Genomic DNA, 19,214 nt, shown 5'->3' with positions numbered 1-19,214 from the left:
CTCGGCGCTAACCGGTGGGTTTTCGCTGAATCACACCTCCTCCCAGTACCTGCAGATACTGAATCACGAACCAGGGAAAGGTAAACAACAAAGAAAACACAGAGGAAGTTTCACATTAGAAGTGTTTGATAATGCAAATTAGTTGTGCGTCTTAAGAAGAAACATTAAAGCCCCTCGGGTGTTAGCTCAACCCTGTGAGCCCGAGGCTGTTGTCAGAGTAACTTCACTACCTTCACTTTAGGTCATTATAAGTGAAAGTAAGTCTGAGCTATCCAAATTTTCCATCATTTACCACGATAACACTTGCAGATTTTTTATATAACAGCCTTTATATCAAGAGGAATAATATTTAGTATTACGAGGTAATTATGTTTTCATGTCTCCCACCATAAAATGCGAGAAATATAGATGTTTTTTCATAGTTTTACTGGAGAATATTAGAACAATAATAATGGGAGCAACAGAAATAAATGTCATTACTTAATTTCCTGAAGTGTTGACATACAGTAGCGTACATGCAGAGGCAGCAAAGCGAGCAAATGTTTGCCGTGTCGTTGCATAAATGTGTTAATATCTTACCGCATTTAGCTATGAACACATCTAGCTATCAACATGTCTACGCAATGAGTAATTCAAATAAGAGTAATGAGCGTGGCGGAGGATGCACAGCAGGTTGTAATAACGTTTTGTTTTTCCTCATTGAGATTTATTCGCACAGACGGGCAACTGGCATCGTTGGAAAGGTCAAATCGAGCAGTTTCATGTGATGTGTGTTGCACCTCGCTGCGATAAGTAATCCTGGAGCGACTCAAGCGAGAAGGAGAGCTGAACTCAAGTGCGTCCGTCAGGGTCAATAAGGCGCGAAAGAGACAAATGTCAGTTTGAGATAAAGGCGATTGAGTGAATGAATGAATCAATCGTTGAAATGATGATTTTTAATGCTTCCTATTAGCTCCTCGGCTGATGGTAATCCGATAGACTGAGTACTTGGAGATATTCTCCTCGGACCAGTGACGTGGCGGAGAGTTGAGGTGATGCTGTAAGTGGTGGTTGGAACTCGATAGAACCTCCTAATGGACCTGGGCTGCGGTCGGAGCTGAAACCTAAACATTAACCGGAGTTTTTTTGTTTTTTTTGTTGCGCCATCATGCAGAGTGATTTGCAGCAAAGAGGTGTACTTTAGTGCTCAGGCTCATTATCGTTGGACATGTGGATTTTGCTTTTAAAGCGATGTTTCTGTGGCAACTGTTCCTGCTGTGTGTCCAAATACCAGATAGAAAGCATTGAACTTTCCACGTGTTTTCCTTTTTTTTTTTTTTCTTTCTCTCCGTCCTCAGCGGCGGTGCTGAAGTACGAGAACAACGTGATGAACATCCGACAGTTCAACTGCTCACCTCACCCCTACTGGCTGCCCAACTTCATGGACGTCTTCACCTGGTCCCTGCCCTTTGTCGGCGAGAAGGGTGAGCGAGCACACATCTACATCCAGTCGTACATGAGAGGAGAACATTGAGCGTTCATTTCCCTGAGTCACCGTTAAAATGACATTCAATACATACAACACATGACTGAAGAGGCAGAAACATGTTCACAGGCAGCTTAATTACATAAGTTAGACATGCGAGAGTTAGTGAAAAAGATTGATTTAAATGGCTCATTTTCTGTGACAAAGTGCTTCAAACGAGGAGCACTAAGAGGCGACAGTGAAAAATGGGGACAGCCACTGTGTTTTGAGAGGCTTCAGCTGAACTGGATAATCTAATATTTAAAAAGAGGTAAACTATTCCAGAGGCAAAGTAAACACCAGCTCAGTCCTCTTTCATCTTAAGTCTCGGCACATTCAGTAGCTGATCGGAGTAAATTTAAGTTATTATATGGACTGGAGCTGTCAACTTTTAAATTATTCAGCAACTATTCTGATAAGAAAATCAGTCTGAGTCATTTTTAAAGAAATAAAGTTCATTTAAGCTTCTTAAATTTGAATATTTTCTGATTTCTTTACTCCTCAATGACGGTAAGTTGAATAACTTTGGGCTTATCTTTGGCTTTTGAGAAACACTGATTGACATTTTTCACCATTTTCTAACATTTTATAGATCAGACTAAGGATATATTCGAGAAAACAGTCAACAATTTAAATGATCATTAGTTGTAGCTCTAATATGGACACACAATTGACTCATACTTTAAAAAAAATTCATACTACTACTGAGAGAAGGCAGCACTTGAGCTCTTCGTGAGACAATGCGGCATTTTGAACCATCTGCAGATCAGCTGCAGCTCTCGTTGTGAAACTAGTTAAAGCGCTCTCGTTGTGAGGTTTGCATAAATGTCTATAAACAGACGGGCCAACATGAGCAGAGGTCTTAGTGCCTTTGAATATTGTACCAGCTGTTTGTGCTTTCTGGGTTAAGCTGTGACACATCTGTGTCAGTTAATCACACGTAACTATGGCTGACGCAGTCACTCCAGGAAGCCCAATTTAGTCGCGACCCCTCTGCACAAGGCCATTTCTAGCAGTGTTACGAGGTCACAGATGGTCACTGCTGACTGGGTGTGTGGAGGAGTTAATCCGGCGAACTTTAGTCCGTCTCACCAGCACCACCAGTGGTTCGACACCTTCAGGCTGAAGACTGATAATGAAGTGTTATCGTAAAAAAATAAGCTAACAATGTGTGTTTCTCTTCTTCTTCTTTGCAGTGACTGAGATGCTGGTGAACGTATTGAGCATCTGCTCCAATGATGAGCTGACGACCGACGAGGAGCTGGACGGTGAGAACTGCAGTTTGCCTGAGCTCCAGTAGAGGGAGACCTCCGCCAGGAACAGACGTTTATTCATTTAAAACCTCGTATACACACAATTAACAGGATTGGGAACATCCAGTTAAACATATGCGACCTTTAAGCATTCCTCAGTGTATAAACTCTGTATTTGGGGGCTTTTAAATGTCTCCCTTAGGTAACCCAGAGAATCAGCAGAGCCTTCTACAGCTGAACATATTCACAAAATTGAAGGTTTTAAAATGACTAAAATGCCTCAAAGACAGCTGCTGGTTTTTGTTCTGCTCAGTCCTGCACTTATCACACTTTCTATCATCATAGAACAAGTTTAAATCATGTGTTTCATCCTGGGTTACCGCTTATCTGCAATTAGATGACCAGTTTTCCTCTGCATGCCCCACCCTTTACTGCCCAACAAGAAATGATCTCACCAGTCCTTCCTCCTCCACCTCCTCCTCCTCCTCCTCACTCTCTTTGTGTTTACTGATGCACACAGTTTGACTCGCTCACAAATGGGTGGAGTGTCAGGATATCACCAGATTCCAACCACATTTGTGTTCAAAGCGCCTAAATCCAACATATAGCGGAGTGTAGAGCCTAAAGGAACAAATTCACACTACAGCATGTGATTGTTTTACTTAAGATTTTAGTTAAAATTTGTAAAAGTAACTTGTCACATGTTGTCAGAAGTTATATTTGCAATCCCTCATATTTAATATTCAAAGTCTGTCAGTCTTATAACAGCTCTTTTTTCAGTTGATTGCGTATAAATTATAATTTTAAATGCATAATTACAAAAGCTAAGTTGAGTTTATATTGATTTGGAAGTCGACACAACTCAAATCATTCGCCGTCCTTTAACGTTTCATCGTTTTCCTTTCACCCGGTGGTTTTAGCGGCCGTTTCCTTGCCCTCACTTTTCACTTTTATCTCCTCTCGAGCTCATTTCTGTTCAGTTCTGCACCATTTCCACTCATATATTCTGTCAGTTTTCCACTATGTTGACATTTGAATTGTTCTATCCTTTCTCACTCACCTTTCCTCTGCCCTTTTTTTATAATCTCTCATAATCCTTTCGTTGCCCTGCTATTTATCTGCTCTTTTTTTCTTCTTCTCATGGTTTTCCAGTTAAATTGATATTTCCATCACATTTTCACACATTTCTTGACTTTCTCTCCCTCTCATGCTGTGATGTTGTCACTCCCTTGGTTTACTTCATCTAATTTCTCTTTTCTATGTTTTCCAGAGTTTTGTGCTCAAGGCATCGCTTTCCTTTCACACTCGTTGTGCTTTCTCGCCTATTATTTCGCCGTGTGCCTCCCCCCCCTGTCCTCCACCTCCTCTTTCATTCTACAGCCATCCACTGATCTCTCTGTCCTTTCTTTTGTCTTCTCTTCTGGGGGTGTTTCATGAGAAGGACAGCTAATATATCCCCCCAAAAAAGGTACAAACATTAGCCGTAGTGGTGTGTGCAGCCATAGATTTTCTTTTTTCCGGTGCTTGCTCTCTGCATTTCAGAAGTCTGTCAACTAACTCGACTGTTTAAAGCACCTTCTAACACTGTCTCACTGTTGTTCTTAATTAAACTGAAGGATGTGTCAGTAGTTTAGACAAAAGGGCAAAAAGCTAATGTAGACTTTGTACAGAATAAATAAGCAACGATAGAGCAGTGAGGGTGAGGGTGGGAAAGCATCTTTTAAATAAATGTTTTATTCAATCTGAGGAGTTTTAACCAAGACATCAGAGCTCTTTCCTTTACCCAGCTTCACACCACACATCCACTTCATTTCCATCCCTCATGCTCATGCATTTTCCAAGCTGGGTCCCAGGGGCCTTAAAACTGTTATTCTGCAAAAGGGTCTCTTTAAACAAAGTTTTGTTTTCCACTCCAGGAAAAATCCTGTTAGAGTCTCCGCAGCTAAAACACAGCACAGGAAAATTCATGCCGAGTGCGCTCATCGAACGTGCTGAAAAGACATGTTTGGACAAGGACCAGGCCGTTTACGGACCATGTTCACTAACAAGTTTTAAAATATCTTTCCGGGGAACATAGTGTGTAAGAGCTAAAGGGACAGAGAGGACGCATGAATGCACCTGGATGCTGAGAGTTACTCAGATGGTGTGATGTGTTTATGGAACTATTTCCTATAATCTGAAATTCGGACTTCAATAACAACATTGTGTTTGTGCTGCGTTTGCCTCATGCACTTCTGGATAAAACTAATAGTCCGACAAACATGCTCTGTCTGAGGACATTTGCTGAATTCGATAATGTAAGGAGACATGTAGAGATTGAAGCACACAGACAGCACAGTGCTGCAGATTGCACTTCCACAGGACGTGGTTTAGCGTGGATCAGTCTGTATGACTTCTCTTGGCTTGTGACTCCTCCAGGTGCCACAGCTTCTGCCCGTAAGGAGGTCATCCGCAACAAGATCCGCGCTATTGGAAAGATGGCCAGGGTATTCTCTGTGCTCAGGTACGCAAACGGGAAAAATCTGGATCATGTATTTTCTTCGGTTGACGTGTTGCCTTCAGTAATACAGAATTACAGCTGCATGTTTAAAGCTGCACTAATCAATATTAACAGTGGGTCCATGATTCTGTGTAAGATGGAACATCTCGCCAACAGATAATCAGATCTAGCAAGCTATTCAGGGACATTATTTTGGTTTTACAATCTACATTTTCAGTATTTTGGCTGTTGCCTGTGGTATGTCTTTGACAAACTAACTGCACACTCAGCATCAAAACAGAGTTAGCAAAGATGAAAAAAGAACTATAGCAACACTTGAAATGCATTATTGGATAAACTCCATTTCTCTGGTTTCTGTATCATATAGCTTTTCAGTAGCAAAACTGTTTTATTGATCAAGTAGCGCAGTACACAAGCTACGTTTTCCAGAGTATTTCTTAAGGGCAAGCACAGTGGAGCTTGACTAATGATGATGCCGCCACCATGCTCAGGCATATATGGCAAGCTGTTTTAATAACCAGACTGGATTTGTATGTAAGTATCTGTAATTCAGACATCTGGAGTTTTAGCTGGGAGAAATGACATTAAAGATGAGCTTTGCTGGGCCATTATCCAATGAGCAGCATCCTTCACAACTATTCAGACAATTCAGGTTGCAGATATCACCGACACTTTGAGTCAGAATTACATTATGGATATTTTGACGAAAAGTGGAATTACAACAAGTCAAAATGACATTGATATATGTCATTTTAGTCAACTACTAAGTAATGCTAACAACTAGCTAGCATGTTTTTCACTGTCTGTAGGCAGCAAACAATCATACAATTAAGCATACGTTTGGAGAGATACTGGATATGGATATTTAAAATGCCATCTGGGAAATTCTAGATTGGTTTATCAAGTATTTTCTGAGTTTATTTTGTTTAATTGCCAGTCGACCCACATTCAGCACGTCTTTCACACATTAAAACTTGAGGCTGCTTGTCCAATATTGCAGATTCTGATGGTGTGATGATAAATAACTGAAAACACTTTTATGTTAAATAGTCCCTGAGATGTTGTCGATCAAACTTGGCCTCAAATTTAAATACACAGAAAAGGACTGAAAGTGGGTCGACGAAAACATTTAATATATTAAGCTACGATTTCACACATATGTTTGCAAATATCCATATTTTATGCAATAAAATTTGCAGGCAAATCAGAGAAGATCAAGCAGAAATTGTCCTTAAAATTTAATTATTTGAAGTAAAATTATGAGCATTATTCTGATTTTCCCAGCCGCTTGCTACTGTGTTGGCTGAATTGAACTCTGTGGCCTTATTTTTTAATTTACCCGCTCACTAAGCCAGTTCCTTCCCAGTGAGTGTCCCTGTGTTGGCATTTCAGAGAGGAGAGCGAGAGCGTGCTGACGCTGAAGGGACTGACTCCGACAGGAATGCTACCAAGCGGCGTGCTGTCCGGTGGCAAAGAGAAGCTGCAGAATGGTAAGACCGTCACAAAGAACCCCGAGACCCCCGTCAGCGGCCCCGAGAACGGACTCTCGCGCGAACACGAATCCCCCTTACGCAGCAGAACCCCGAGCAAAGTGCCAGCTCAGTGCTTAGAGAATACTGTCTGTACCGGCTTCTTCTTCTTCTCTGGCCCTCAGCGATAGTCCTGGAATTTCAAATTGCTGCCTCAGAGTAATAGTGTAAGTGTAGCTGAATGCTTCTGGCAGCGTGAATCAGTATCGTTTTTGTACTTTATGCTTAGTTACCCGATAGCTGAGCGGTTGTACCTGGTAGGGTTCCCAACCGGCTGGACCACTTGCCGCATGTTATTCCGCTACTGCTATCAAGTAAAGGCACAAAAACGGCCCCAAAAAATCACCAGACTTTAAGGCTACTGAGTAATACCAGCTGCTCTTAGTGGTTTTATTTGGATTTTTTTATACTTCTGAGCAGTAGTTTGTAGAAACATGAAGTTAGACAGCCCCGTCTTCCCAATTAATGTCGAATACACTCAGCAGATTTTCTTTCTCCCTTTGTCTTCTTGAATGTGTCCCCTCTTGATGTGTGTCTTCCCGTCCCTGTCTCTCTTCTGTAATCCACTGGTTTTTATCTCAAATATTACCTGTATCTTTTTCTTTCTCCTTTCTCCCTAGAAACTGCAGGTATAATCGGTTGTGCAAGTATTCTGTTGTGTTTTTTTTTTTTTGTGAGACAAGTTTAGAGTTCAGTTCACCCTCTCATGTTGAATTCCAAACATTCCCCTTTCGGTGAGTTTGACAAGCTGCTGCAGCAGAGGAGAGTAGACGCTTCGCAAACACTTCAAATTTAGTCGGACTCCTCGCAGACATGAAAACGGTCACTTCGTTGTCCAGATTTAAGTGACTCTTGTCGGGATAGATGCGGGTCTGTGTGATTCAGAGGACGAATTGGAATTGACGCAAACGACAGTGAGTGAAAGGGGGATAGCTGCTGTCTGCCTTGTCATTCACAGAATAAAGCAGAAATCCAGACCACTTCCCTCTCCTCTCACAGGTTCTCACGGCGACATCAGCTAGCACACGGCACGCTACGTTATGCTCTTATCTTTATGTAAATAGATGCCTCTTTACTTTAAAACGAGCATATGAAGCACAAATAACCGTTACGGGATAATGGTAGTAGTTAAAACGTAGTATTTTATACTGTGTTGTGCAGTATTTAGTCTATTTTTAGTCACAAAGTTGGCAATATTTAAACAGTATTTTCCACCAGAAGCTCCCGATCATCGCGGTCCAAGCCAGGCTGTAGCCTTCGAGTTTATAGATCTGAGTGTTTTTTAATGCTGTTTTTATTTCTAACACGATATAAGTGTTATTTCTTATCCTAAATGTCACATAGCTTCACTTACACGTCTGGCTTTAAAGTTAAAATTCACACAAATGTGTCATTGTCGTCTAAAATGACATGTTTTCGTCATCCTGTGCGGGAGGAAGTGACTAAATCAGATAGAAATAGCATTTAGCCAGTGTTGGCAACATCTCGGTCAGGAAGGATGGGATGCTCTCGTCCGTCGCACCGATTTAAAGAGCAACTTGAAGGTTGACAGCAACTCTTGAAAAAATCTGTTTATATGTGCACTGCAGTAGTTTCTACACCTACCTTGGAAACATAATTTGCTCATGATGTCACAAGTGGGAGAACAGCCAAGCTAGGTCCGATCAAGCAATAATAAATATCGATCTTAGCGTTAGTTGTGATGCCGAAAAGGCTGAAAATGTTGATTCAGAGGACAAACTTTATAACTATGAGAGTGCTGGGTGTCACAGAGGCCAGAAATAGACGAGAATGAGGAGAAAATGTGAAAAAGCAGGGCAAGTGTTTTGTTGTTTGTTAGCTCACGGTGTGTTACATCTTGTAAAGTTTGCTGCCACATATCAGGATACAACACGTGTAGCACTGACACACGCCTTTAGGTGACATAATATGATGCAAACTGGAAAAAAGCAGCTTTACTTTTTGCTGAGTTTATGCATGATCCAAATTTAGTAAAAAAAAATCAACCTACAAGTTGCTCTTTAAGCTGAAAAGATGAACGTACTTTCACTTTCTATTTCAGCGTGAGCACATTAACCGTGAATACGTACGTTTTTTTTAAACCACTAGACACCTTTTGCTACCTCTAGACGAGCGTTTCCTCTCGTGAGCTAAGTCGAGGAGTGTTTGTTTCGAAGCTATTTGCAAGCAGCTGACACTAACGAGAACCCCGGTGAAGGTAGAGTGATGTCCAGCGATTCCTGTTGCAACATCGGTAGAATCACATTGCTCCCTCTCATTTAGGCAGCAGACACCAGTGTGCTTCTACTGTCATGTTGATCCCATCAGCCATACCGTTTACAGTCTGTTGCTCTTGTGCTTTTGTTTTTATTTTTGTTTTTTTTTTTTTGTTTTACCGTGATTTCTCCTCATCTTCATGGCATCCCTGTTTTTGTGTAAAAGCTGATTTTTCAAGTATTTGTATGTTAATTTTTAACCTCAGTGATGACTGTAAGTTGATTGGTAAGTGGATTTAAATGCCAAAGGTTTCCTCCTTTTCTCGCCAAAGTAAGCCGGCACTTTTGATATCTTCATATCAAAAGATGCTCAGCGTTGCCTTTTTCCAGATGCTACTCCATGTCGCACACAACGCAGCAGTAACAGTGCTCCATGTGTCTGTGGTACTTTGATTTTACATCCACCTATCCCCGTTCCTTTTCCATCCGTGCTCTTACTTGAACACATTTCCAGCTTCTTTTATTTTTCTGTGTGTGTGTGTTATATTAATGTCTATCACTACATCTGCTCCCTTGTCAGAGTTTTTCAAAGTACCTCAAAGGTGCAATCCTCTCCGCGAGGTTTGCTGCCACAAACATGTGTCACCTTCCCTTTACAGATCTGGAACATCATGCAAAAAAAAAAAAAGAAAAAAAAAAAAGAAAAAAGGCTCATCCCTGTCCTCTTCCTGCTCCTTATCCCCTCTTTGCTAACATCCACGTGTCCTCTGTCATAACAAATGTGGAGATGACGTTAACCTTTTTTGTTGTCGGCATTGGCTGTCTTTGCTGCTCATTGACTTGTTCCTGGGACCAAATGAACTCCTCTGCTCACTTCTCTCATTCATTTTGCAACCCCCCTCTTCTTCTCTTCAGCTACTATTGAAGCTATTGAGGCTGATGAAGGTAAATGGGTCTGGCTGCCCTCTTCTGTTGCTTGTCATGGCAATAGACAGGGGGCTCCGCTGGGTTTTCATCCATCTCGCTGGTGCTTGAATAGAGTGTGTTGGGTGTTTGGGCTAACAAAATGTGGCATAGTATTAACAGAGACAACGAAGTAAGTAAGTTAGGAAATCCTGTGGTCACACGTTTTAAAGGGGAATGTGTTTCATAGCACAGATTTCATAATCACAGGCGCCGTACTGTGATTTTTGAGTGAGCGCAAAGCAAACCCAGGAAGTGGATCAGCCTTCAGCAGCACTACGAACTCACTGGGTACATTCTAGAAGTTGCTGTAAATTGCATCTTTCATACGAAGCAGATTAACGAGACACAGTCTAGCGTTAAAATGGAGATTGCACTTGAGGGATCGTACATTCACACTCACATAGTGTGGGAGGTGTGAATACATGGGTATCATCAGGTCATCTGGCAGCTGCACCGAGCCTCCGCCAGATACCAGAGCCACCGCCTGGACCAACATTCTGTGTCCTTAAAGCCCCTGAAAACCTGGATTTACATGTGAAGGTTTTTTTTGTCCTCCACGCTGATCAATACAACCCACCAGGCATCATCAGCGTTCTTATTAAAGCGTGCCTGTGACGTGGCCGCCTCCTAATTGAGCCCACTTCAAACCAACAAGAGCAGCGCTGAGGATCAAAGGAACGCAGAAATCAGTGACCAAAGCCTTCTTTAAACCTCATGTACGATCACTCAGAGTGAGAAGCTGATTGAGAAAATACGTTTTCAGGGCCTTTAAGTCCATCTAGACGCAACGTCCAAACAGTTCTGCCTAGAAGTGCCCCTAATGTCCTGATAGAATATCTTAATAAAGTCACAGGGAGAGTATTAAATTGTTCTCTTATCTAAGGCGATATGAAGTTTGCCAGAGGAAAGCAGTCCCTTAACTAGCTTCATTTAAATCACTCAGCACCATAATTTCCATTTGTTCCCGTCAGAGCGTAGCGTGCCCCCCACCCCCTCCACCCGCTGTGCCCTCACACAATACAATGAAGTCTTGCTATGAAAGCTCATAAAGGTTTTTCCCCTTTGAAACAACAGAAGCAGTTGTGCATTGTTGTTGCTGTTGTATTTCTACATTAACACAGTTTTCTGTAGAGTTGAATCTGAATTGAATAGAGACTAATGCTCCACAGGAGGCTTTGAAATCCAAATTCTCCAAAATCAGTTGTACTTACACCGCCTTTGGCGCAAGAACAACCTCAACTGCGAGCTAAATAGTAGTTTGCCAGCTGCTATTTACGTTGAAACTGTGTAGTACTTCCTCTTTAGCCCCATAGAGGACAGTCCATTGTAGTGTCGAGACACTTCTCTGCTTCTCTCTCCATGTGGATCCTCTGTGGCCCTGCTGTGTCGTGTTCTTTCCTGTGAGCTGCTAATAACCTGTGTCTGACCTGTGCTATGCAGCAACACAACTACGCTACCCATCATGCCCTTCTCTCCACGCTCCCCCAATTCGTTCACTAAAACGATGCCCCGCCCCCCTCTCTCATTCTAGCAAAGGGTCATCTTCTTTGCAATCACAGTAATTATCACCATCAAGACCCTCAGTCTCTATGAAAGGTGGAAGTAACACAATTTTAACTAATTGAAAATGAGCTGAAATGAAACTCGATCAAGCTGAATGTCGGAACGATTGTGTGCTTAAAAAGTACCACTGAACTGAATCAGTCTGGAAGTGAAATGCTTTTTATAGGGATGTTCAGATCCAGCTGTCATAAAGGGAGAGCGCAATTCGCGGTAGGATGTTAGGTACGAACGTTCTGAACAAATGACAGCGTTATTAATCAAAAAGCTATTTTTGTATGACATAATGAGCACAGTGAGCATTTGTCCTGTGTTGTTTCTGCTGTTTTAGTCAACATACAGCCTGTTTAAGAGTCATTAAGAAGTCTTAATCATGGTGCCCGTTGCTAAAATGCTTGCCAACATGATGAGCAGTCAGAGGCTCCACCTTGTGGCACAACCAGGTACTGCAGCTAACTTATAATGTGATTCTGACGTGCATGTAGAGAATACAGGTTTAATCGTCTTTTGAAGGTGGTTGAGTCGGGTACCTACCTTCTCCACATTAAATTTCAGACAGTCTCCTACCAGAGTGTCATAACAAGCTTTGGAACAGCTTGGATGTAGTAGATAATGCATTTTTTTCTTTAAGAATTGCAGAGCTACTCAGTTGTCAAGCACATACAGACTTTTTTGAATAACTTTACTGTTGTAGAAATATTTACTATCTAGGAAAATGGTATCGAAATGACCTCGACTGGATTGGGAGCAAAAAAAAAAGATCAAAACATCTACTTTTGTACCAGATTAGCCTGATTTATTCATTTCAGTGGTGCTTCAATACGTCACTCAATAACTTTTCTTCAGATTCCAACATTCAGCTCAATTGAATTTGATCCTGTTTTTATGTAAACCAACTCGCGTTGTGACCTCCACCCCTCATAACTTCCAATAACTATTAATTGCTGCATGCTCCAAGCAGACTTAACAAGTCGTTAGCACCCCAACTACCTCTGTAGTGTCTTTGTACGTGAGCTCACTCTCAACGTGGTTCTATTTTGTGGAAGTGAATGTCTCAGTGGGCTCCACTCTAGTGGTTTTTTCTTTCTCCCCTCCTTCTTTTTTTTGTCTCTGATCATTCTCCTTCTTCCTTTTGTCGTTCTAAGCTGTGATGTGATGGGGCGATCTGGATGTTTGGGGTCCTCAGGTGTTCTGGACTGTGCCAGTGTTGACATATTTTTTTAATATCAGTCATATTTTAAGCTTTTTAAGACTGTATACAATAGTGAATATTTACTATATAGCCTTACAAGGTGGCCATTAGATGGTCCCATGCTGTAGATATTGTAGAGTAACGTATAGATTGATGGTACAGTGAAAACCTGTTGACCCTGATGCCAGGAGTGCCCTTTATAGATTTAGAAGGATTATTGAATCCTTTGTCTGTCATGCTACATTATTTTGAACCTCTGATAAATGGTGTTAATGTGTTGTCATTTCATAAAAATGAATTTATATATTAATTGTTCATCTGTTATTAAGCCAATAAGTATTGAAAATGATCAGTGCTGTACAATATATGCTGCTGTCCACTAAAAACACAACACATGTAAACAGTTCAATCAGTGGTTGAAGAGTTAGTCTAGTTAGTAGGAATAGTTCAGATTCTTATGGCATCATACTGAGACTTTATGTGTTCAGTTGAAAGAATAGTTCAACATCTTGAAAATGTGCTCATTCAGTTTCCTGGGTGGAGTTACTGCTCTCATATACACCAGCCACATCTTATCCTCCAGCGTAGACTGTTTATAAAGACGGATGAAATATCAGCTTTCCTAAGGAACTACTTAACAGCTGTTGGCTCCAGTTTCTGCTTTATTGGCATTGTCTAGTCTGACTTCCTGGATGTACACTTCTGGTATGAGTCTGTTATTTCCGCCACACAGTTCATCAGACTTTCTGCTCCACTTCTGGCATTTGCTCCACTTTCAAACCCTCTATGCAGGAAACTACAGCAACCAACGAGCAGGCAACATACACTAAAGATTTGTATCGCGCAGTGAGGAAGCCCTGCTTAATTCTTTCACTAAATTTGCCATTTTAATGACGGTTCTCGCCTCCGTTCATGCAACGATCATCACTATTTTGCAGGGGCACAGTAGCTACATCCTGGGCTTAGCATCAACCAAAACAATTGTGATGAACAAGCATGGCGCTTTTCTATCTGTAACAGAATTACAGCGAAGGGCATTTTACGGCATGAGCACAGTGCTGTGGAGATGGATTAGCAGTAAGTCCTGGCTAATCCAAAAACAACCAAAGAGGTGGAGCTTAATTACGCATAAATGTAAGCCTTAATACAAATCAACAGGTGAGTCGTTTAAAACTTCACCTCCACATACAGTAGTCATGAATATAGAGACCAACATTCCTCTTTGTTCCAGGCTGTAAACATGTTTATTTTTGCTGTAAAGTTGGACATTTAAACATTAAGGTCTGTGGGGATTGACTCACTTTTAGAGCCAGCCTCAAGTGGCCATTGGAGGAACTGCAGATTTTTGCAATCATTTTTTTTAGCCCTGCGGTTGCTGATAGATAGATAGATAGATAGATAGATGTTGCCATTAGCTTCTGTTTCCAGTATGCTAAGCTAACCAGCTTAACGCAACCTATGACAGAAATATTGTTCTTGACATCTGACTCCACCCAAGAAAGTGAATGCAGGTATTTTCCAAACTGTTGAACTATTTGTGTAAAGCAACGTCTTTAGAGCTCATTAGCATAAACTTTGCCTTCAGCTGTGCAGCTTTCATGGGTGAGCAGTAGCTGAATTAGCCACCAGCTCCTCAGATGCAGCGCCTACGTTGTTATTTCCTCAAGTTTTGTTTTGTTTTTTTTTTCTCACAACTCCATGCACCAAGATCAAACCACAGATAAACCAAATCTGGTGATGTGCGGGTGAATGTGAGCAAGTGTGACTCCATTCTTGTAATCGTTGAAACTGTCCTCCGTCTAAACTCACTCCTGATTTCTCCCTCGTTTTCCTCCCTTTTTTTCTTTTCCTTTTTTTTTTCGTTTTTGTCGCATCTCAACAGCCATCAAAGGCTTCTCGCCCCAGCACAAGATCACTAGCTTCGAGGAGGCCAAGGGCCTGGACCGCATCAACGAGAGGATGCCGCCGCGACGAGACGCCCTGCCCTCCGACGCCAGCCTCAACTCGCTCAACAAGGCCCTGTCCTCGGAGACCAACGGCACCGACGCCAAGGGCAGCACCAGCAGCGGCAGCAACATCCAGTGAAGGCCAGCAGCAGGCGCCACCTTTGGCCGACGGGGCTGCCTCGCCCCCCGGCCTCATCACGGCCCGCCACCGCAGAAAAGGGGCAGCAGAGGGTGGAGGAGGGTGGAGGAGTGTGGAGGAGGGAGTGTGGAGTGGGGGGGAGGCATCTATGGCTCACACTGGGGGGACATCTCACTTGCTAGTCTTTGGATATGCCTTCAAAATATTAGTTCATAGTCAAATCTGCTAAGTTATTGCCAGGTCACATTTCTGAACGGTCGGGCCTTTAGGGCGCCTGATTGGACTCCACACCACAGTATGTCAGACAGAAACAGAGGCACGGAGAGATCTTAAAGGTGATTGATTTTCTTCTTTCTTTCTTTCTTTTTTTTTTTTTTTATTTCTTTTCTCGAAAGACCCTTGCTCATTTACACCGAAACGGAAAGTCGTGTAACTTCTTACTAACTATTGTACGTTTACAAAAATACAGCACTAAAAAGGACAGAACATGAGATAATGTTTTTAACATATAAGGGTGTACAAACTAAATAAGGACTATTTATTGATAACTTTTTTTTGCTACTCTTATAAAATAGCTCTGAAATTAATTAGGCAGTCTTAAAAAGAATGTTGCAATGTTGTCGAAATGCCAAATAATGGAACGTTTTATGGTTTTGTACATATTATGCTTACCTCAGGTTCTTTTGGTGTGTGCTTTGACCTGATTTTTCTGTATAATGGCTAAATAACTCGGTAATGAATACCTATTTTCTTGAGTTTCATAACTGGAATTTACACTTACCTATCTATCATTTGCAAATATGTTTATTTTTTGTCTCTTTTGGACGGGGGAGGGGCGGGGTAGATTTATTGTGGCTTGCTGGAATTGAGTGTTAATTTTTCTCTTTTTAAGTATTGCGAACAAAGTAAAAATAGAGAACCTATATTGTGTAAAAAAAAAAATAAGAAAAAAAGAAATACAATAAACTTACAGTGTCTGCCTATGCATGTTTTATAAAAATCAAACAGAGGAAATAGAAGATCTGAATACCTTGGCTGTGGAGGCCTGTTTTGAAATATATTGCGCTTTAGTGAACATATACTGGAAACGTATACCTGCATACTTTCAATTAACACCATGATGCTCTATGCCTTCAACTTCTTTTGTAATTGAAGCATTTAATTATCTAAGATGGATGAGAAATCATATTTTTAACCCGCGCTTGTAAGTGCACACAGTCCAATTAAGCATGTTTGACAATTCTTGTGAGGTGTGTGGTTACATGTGGAACTCAAAAATGCATGATTAGCTGTTTGTGTCATATAACAGGTGAATCGGTTTTGTTTTGTTTTGTAAATGTGCCACAGAAAGTGTAATTTGATTATTATTATTATTATTATTATTATTATTATGACTATTATTTGGAACTCTGCTTTGTATATCAGTTACAGGTTTGATACTGCTCAATACTTTAAGATGAAACGGAAAAAAAAAAAATACTTAGATCTTTTTTAAGAACTGCTTAAGTGCCCAAGTAATTCACTACACGACATGAAGCCTTGCTTTTGTAATTTAACTTCAAAACTGTTGGCAGATGAGGCATGCACTTGCAACTATGAAAAGTATTTTATATAACTGTTCAATAAAAATGTGCATGAATTTCAACTTGAAATCGACCTGCGTCTCCTGTGTGTGTGAAAACAGAAGTTAGAGACACAAAGAGTCTCCTCCCTTTGCCTCCTCACACTCGTACAAGTTTCATTTGTGCTCGGTGTTTTGTTCCGCTCCGTGTTTTTCCTCCTAACTGAAGAATTTGGCTGCCGAATGTGTCGATGGGAAATGACTCCTTGGCAATTCCTCCTCAAAGGTGTTTCCTCTTCATCAACCTGTGCGACTCCTCTGATTAGACTTGGAGGGCAAAGCCAAGATCGCACAAACATACCTGCGTGCAGGAGCGCCGGAAATCTGCTGAATTCCTCCGTATCCCATGCGTTAAAGCTCTTGTATTAGATTTTTAAAATTAAAAATCAACCAAACTCTTGAGGAAATTCTCACCAAGTACGACGTGTGACTCACCGATTTCATTTTGATTTATTTCTCCGTATACAAGGTGAACATAAATAAAATAATCTAGCATAAATACATCTTACTGCTAAGAAATCAACATTTTCTTATCCCTTGAAAGTTCTTTGGTCTCCTCAACTGAAACCAAACACAATGCTCAAATGAAAGGAAGTAAACTCTGGCATCCTGTTTTTTTGGGAGGGCCAAAAAAACAGCAGCGAGGTTTCATAGCTTCAGGGGGATAATAAGGAGGCCGAGTACACGCTGCCCAACGCTGCATGTTCAGGAGTGATAAACCTCTTGTTGGCGTGTTTACAGCCTCAGAGACGCACCTTAAAAGTCCAAATAATCGAGTGTATCACGTGAAACTCTCCTGTTTATCCCTCCAAACATATCAGTGCACAGAAATGGGACTGAGCGTTCTGGTGAGCAGCGAGTTTATCTCCACGTTTAGTGAATTCATTGTTACGTAAACAGTGAAGAATAGTGAGACGTCATGGCTGGTATTTGAGCAGCTCCCCAGGGCTGACAAGTCTTTGTCATCTCTTCCAGTCATTATTTAGCAAAAACAAACCGCCATTTTGTGATCGTATCTTTCTGAGTCTGCGCCGCACATCTGCACATCTGGAATAAGTACATTTACTCGAGTGCAGTTCTGAGCTATTTTACTTGAGCGTTTCCATGTTGTGCTGCTTTAAAATATTCTCCTTTACACTCCTCTACAGTTATCTGACAGCTTTAGTTCCTTGACACAGTAGATAATAAAACAAGCTCTTAAAATGCGACACTCTGCCCAATATTTGAACAAATTACTGTAAAAATACAATTTTTTTTCTCCAAAATACAACATCAGAGCCTAAAACAAGAATATTTTAGTGGTATATTAATTTTTAAATGATAAATCAAGTTTCTAAATCTCACTTTTGAGTGAATGTTCAGACACATTTCTATTTATGACATATGTCTGCAATTCAAAATAGTGTTTAGACATTTTCAAGGAAGAAAATGTTGTAATTTACAGGTAACTACGGTTAATGTTTACTACAGTGGCAACGCTATATAAATACAGTATATTATTGGAAAGTTACTTCCAGTATAAAACATTAAACCTCATATTTTACTGTAGACGACTATAATCAGTTGTACAGTAATTAACTCTTTGCGTAAATTACAATTATAACATTGAACAAATACAGTAAAATACCGGCGACCGCAGCTGTCAGTATATGTTTTGGTAGAAATTCATCTGTCAAATTACAGTTCAGTTTGGTGTAGTGTTCAGTCAGGGTTACTGACAGCCTCAAATACTGATTTTCTCCTTTTATTTTCAATAAAATGATCCAATTTCTCACCAAGAAAAAAAAGTCTGGATCAGAATTTAGTTGTTTTCTTCTTCTTTCTCCCATTAATCATCTCACAACAGTTCAGGTTTATCATCCATCCCTGTATATAAAACTGTATTTTATAACTTTGAAAAAATACAGCAAATACTGGCGACCACAGCTGGCAGTGTACGTTTTGGTAGAAGTTTATCTGTAAAGTTACAGTTTGGTTTGTAATTTCACTATTCAGTTTGTTATAGAGTCACAATGCAGACATCTATGACGTGTTAAAGGCTTAAAATAGAGATTTTTCCCTTTTTGGTTTAATAAAATGATCCAATTTCTCATCACAAATTAAAGTTCCTAAACTTAAAACAGATTTCTGGATCAGAATTCAGTTGTTTTCTTCTTTTTCTCTCATTAATCATCTCATGAGAGTTTAGATTTATCATCCGTCCCCGTATATAAAACTGTATCGAAAGTACTTGAAACCTGCTCCACCTGCAGCAGCAACATCAGTAACCTGCTGCTGACACGCTGATGCTTCACTGTTGATGATCATCCATCCATCCATCATCTATACACCACTTAATCCTCACTAGGGTCATGGGGAGCTGGAGTCTATCCCAGCTGACTCAGGGTGAAGGCAGGGGACACCCTGGACAGGTCACCAGTCTATCACAGGGCTACACTTAGAGACAGACAACCAAGCACACTCACATTCACACCTACGGACAATTTAGAATCACCAATTAACCTCAGCATGTTTGTGGGAGGAAGCTGGAGAACCCGGAGAGAACCCACGCTGCACGGGGAGAACATGGAGACTCCACGCTGAAAGATCCTAGGTGTCCTCACCGGGACGCGAACCGGCGACCTTCTTGGTGCGAGGCAACAGTGCTAACCACTGATCCACCTTGCAGCCCTCATTAATAATCAAATAATATCACATAGCAATATATCAGTCTGAGGGGCCAAACTAATACTTTTATGCAGGACTTTACTGATATTGAAGTATTTTTACGCTCCTTTATTGGTGCTTT

The 19,214-nt window shown here is 41.0% G+C and overlaps 1 protein-coding gene across 2 annotated transcripts in view; it reads left to right on the top strand.

Annotated features, from left to right (window-relative positions):
• Positions 1 to 16,457, top strand: part of LOC103369319 (serine/threonine-protein phosphatase 2B catalytic subunit alpha isoform) — a 67,255-nt gene extending 50,798 nt beyond the window's left edge. Inside the window, exons 9-14 of one of the 2 annotated variants that reach the window (XM_008298008.1) lie at positions 1,338 to 1,463; positions 2,701 to 2,772; positions 4,199 to 4,225; positions 5,176 to 5,260; positions 6,650 to 6,747; positions 14,603 to 16,457. In XM_008298008.1, the coding sequence (XP_008296230.1) occupies positions 1,338 to 1,463; positions 2,701 to 2,772; positions 4,199 to 4,225; positions 5,176 to 5,260; positions 6,650 to 6,747; positions 14,603 to 14,805 (611 nt within the window). In that variant the 3' untranslated portion in view covers positions 14,806 to 16,457. The remainder of the gene's footprint in view (positions 1 to 1,337; positions 1,464 to 2,700; positions 2,773 to 4,198; positions 4,226 to 5,175; positions 5,261 to 6,649; positions 6,748 to 14,602) is intronic. The other variant, XM_008298009.1, reaches the window with a different exon arrangement.
• Positions 16,458 to 19,214: the final 2,757 nt, after the last annotated feature.

The sequence above is a fragment of the Stegastes partitus genome, unplaced genomic scaffold (assembly GCF_000690725.1).
Source record: "Stegastes partitus isolate 25-593 unplaced genomic scaffold, Stegastes_partitus-1.0.2 Scaffold1270, whole genome shotgun sequence".
Classification (NCBI taxonomy): domain Eukaryota; kingdom Metazoa; phylum Chordata; class Actinopteri; family Pomacentridae; genus Stegastes; species Stegastes partitus.
The sequence above is the reverse complement of the archived record's forward strand: the minus strand, read 5'-3'. Positions and strand labels throughout refer to the sequence as shown.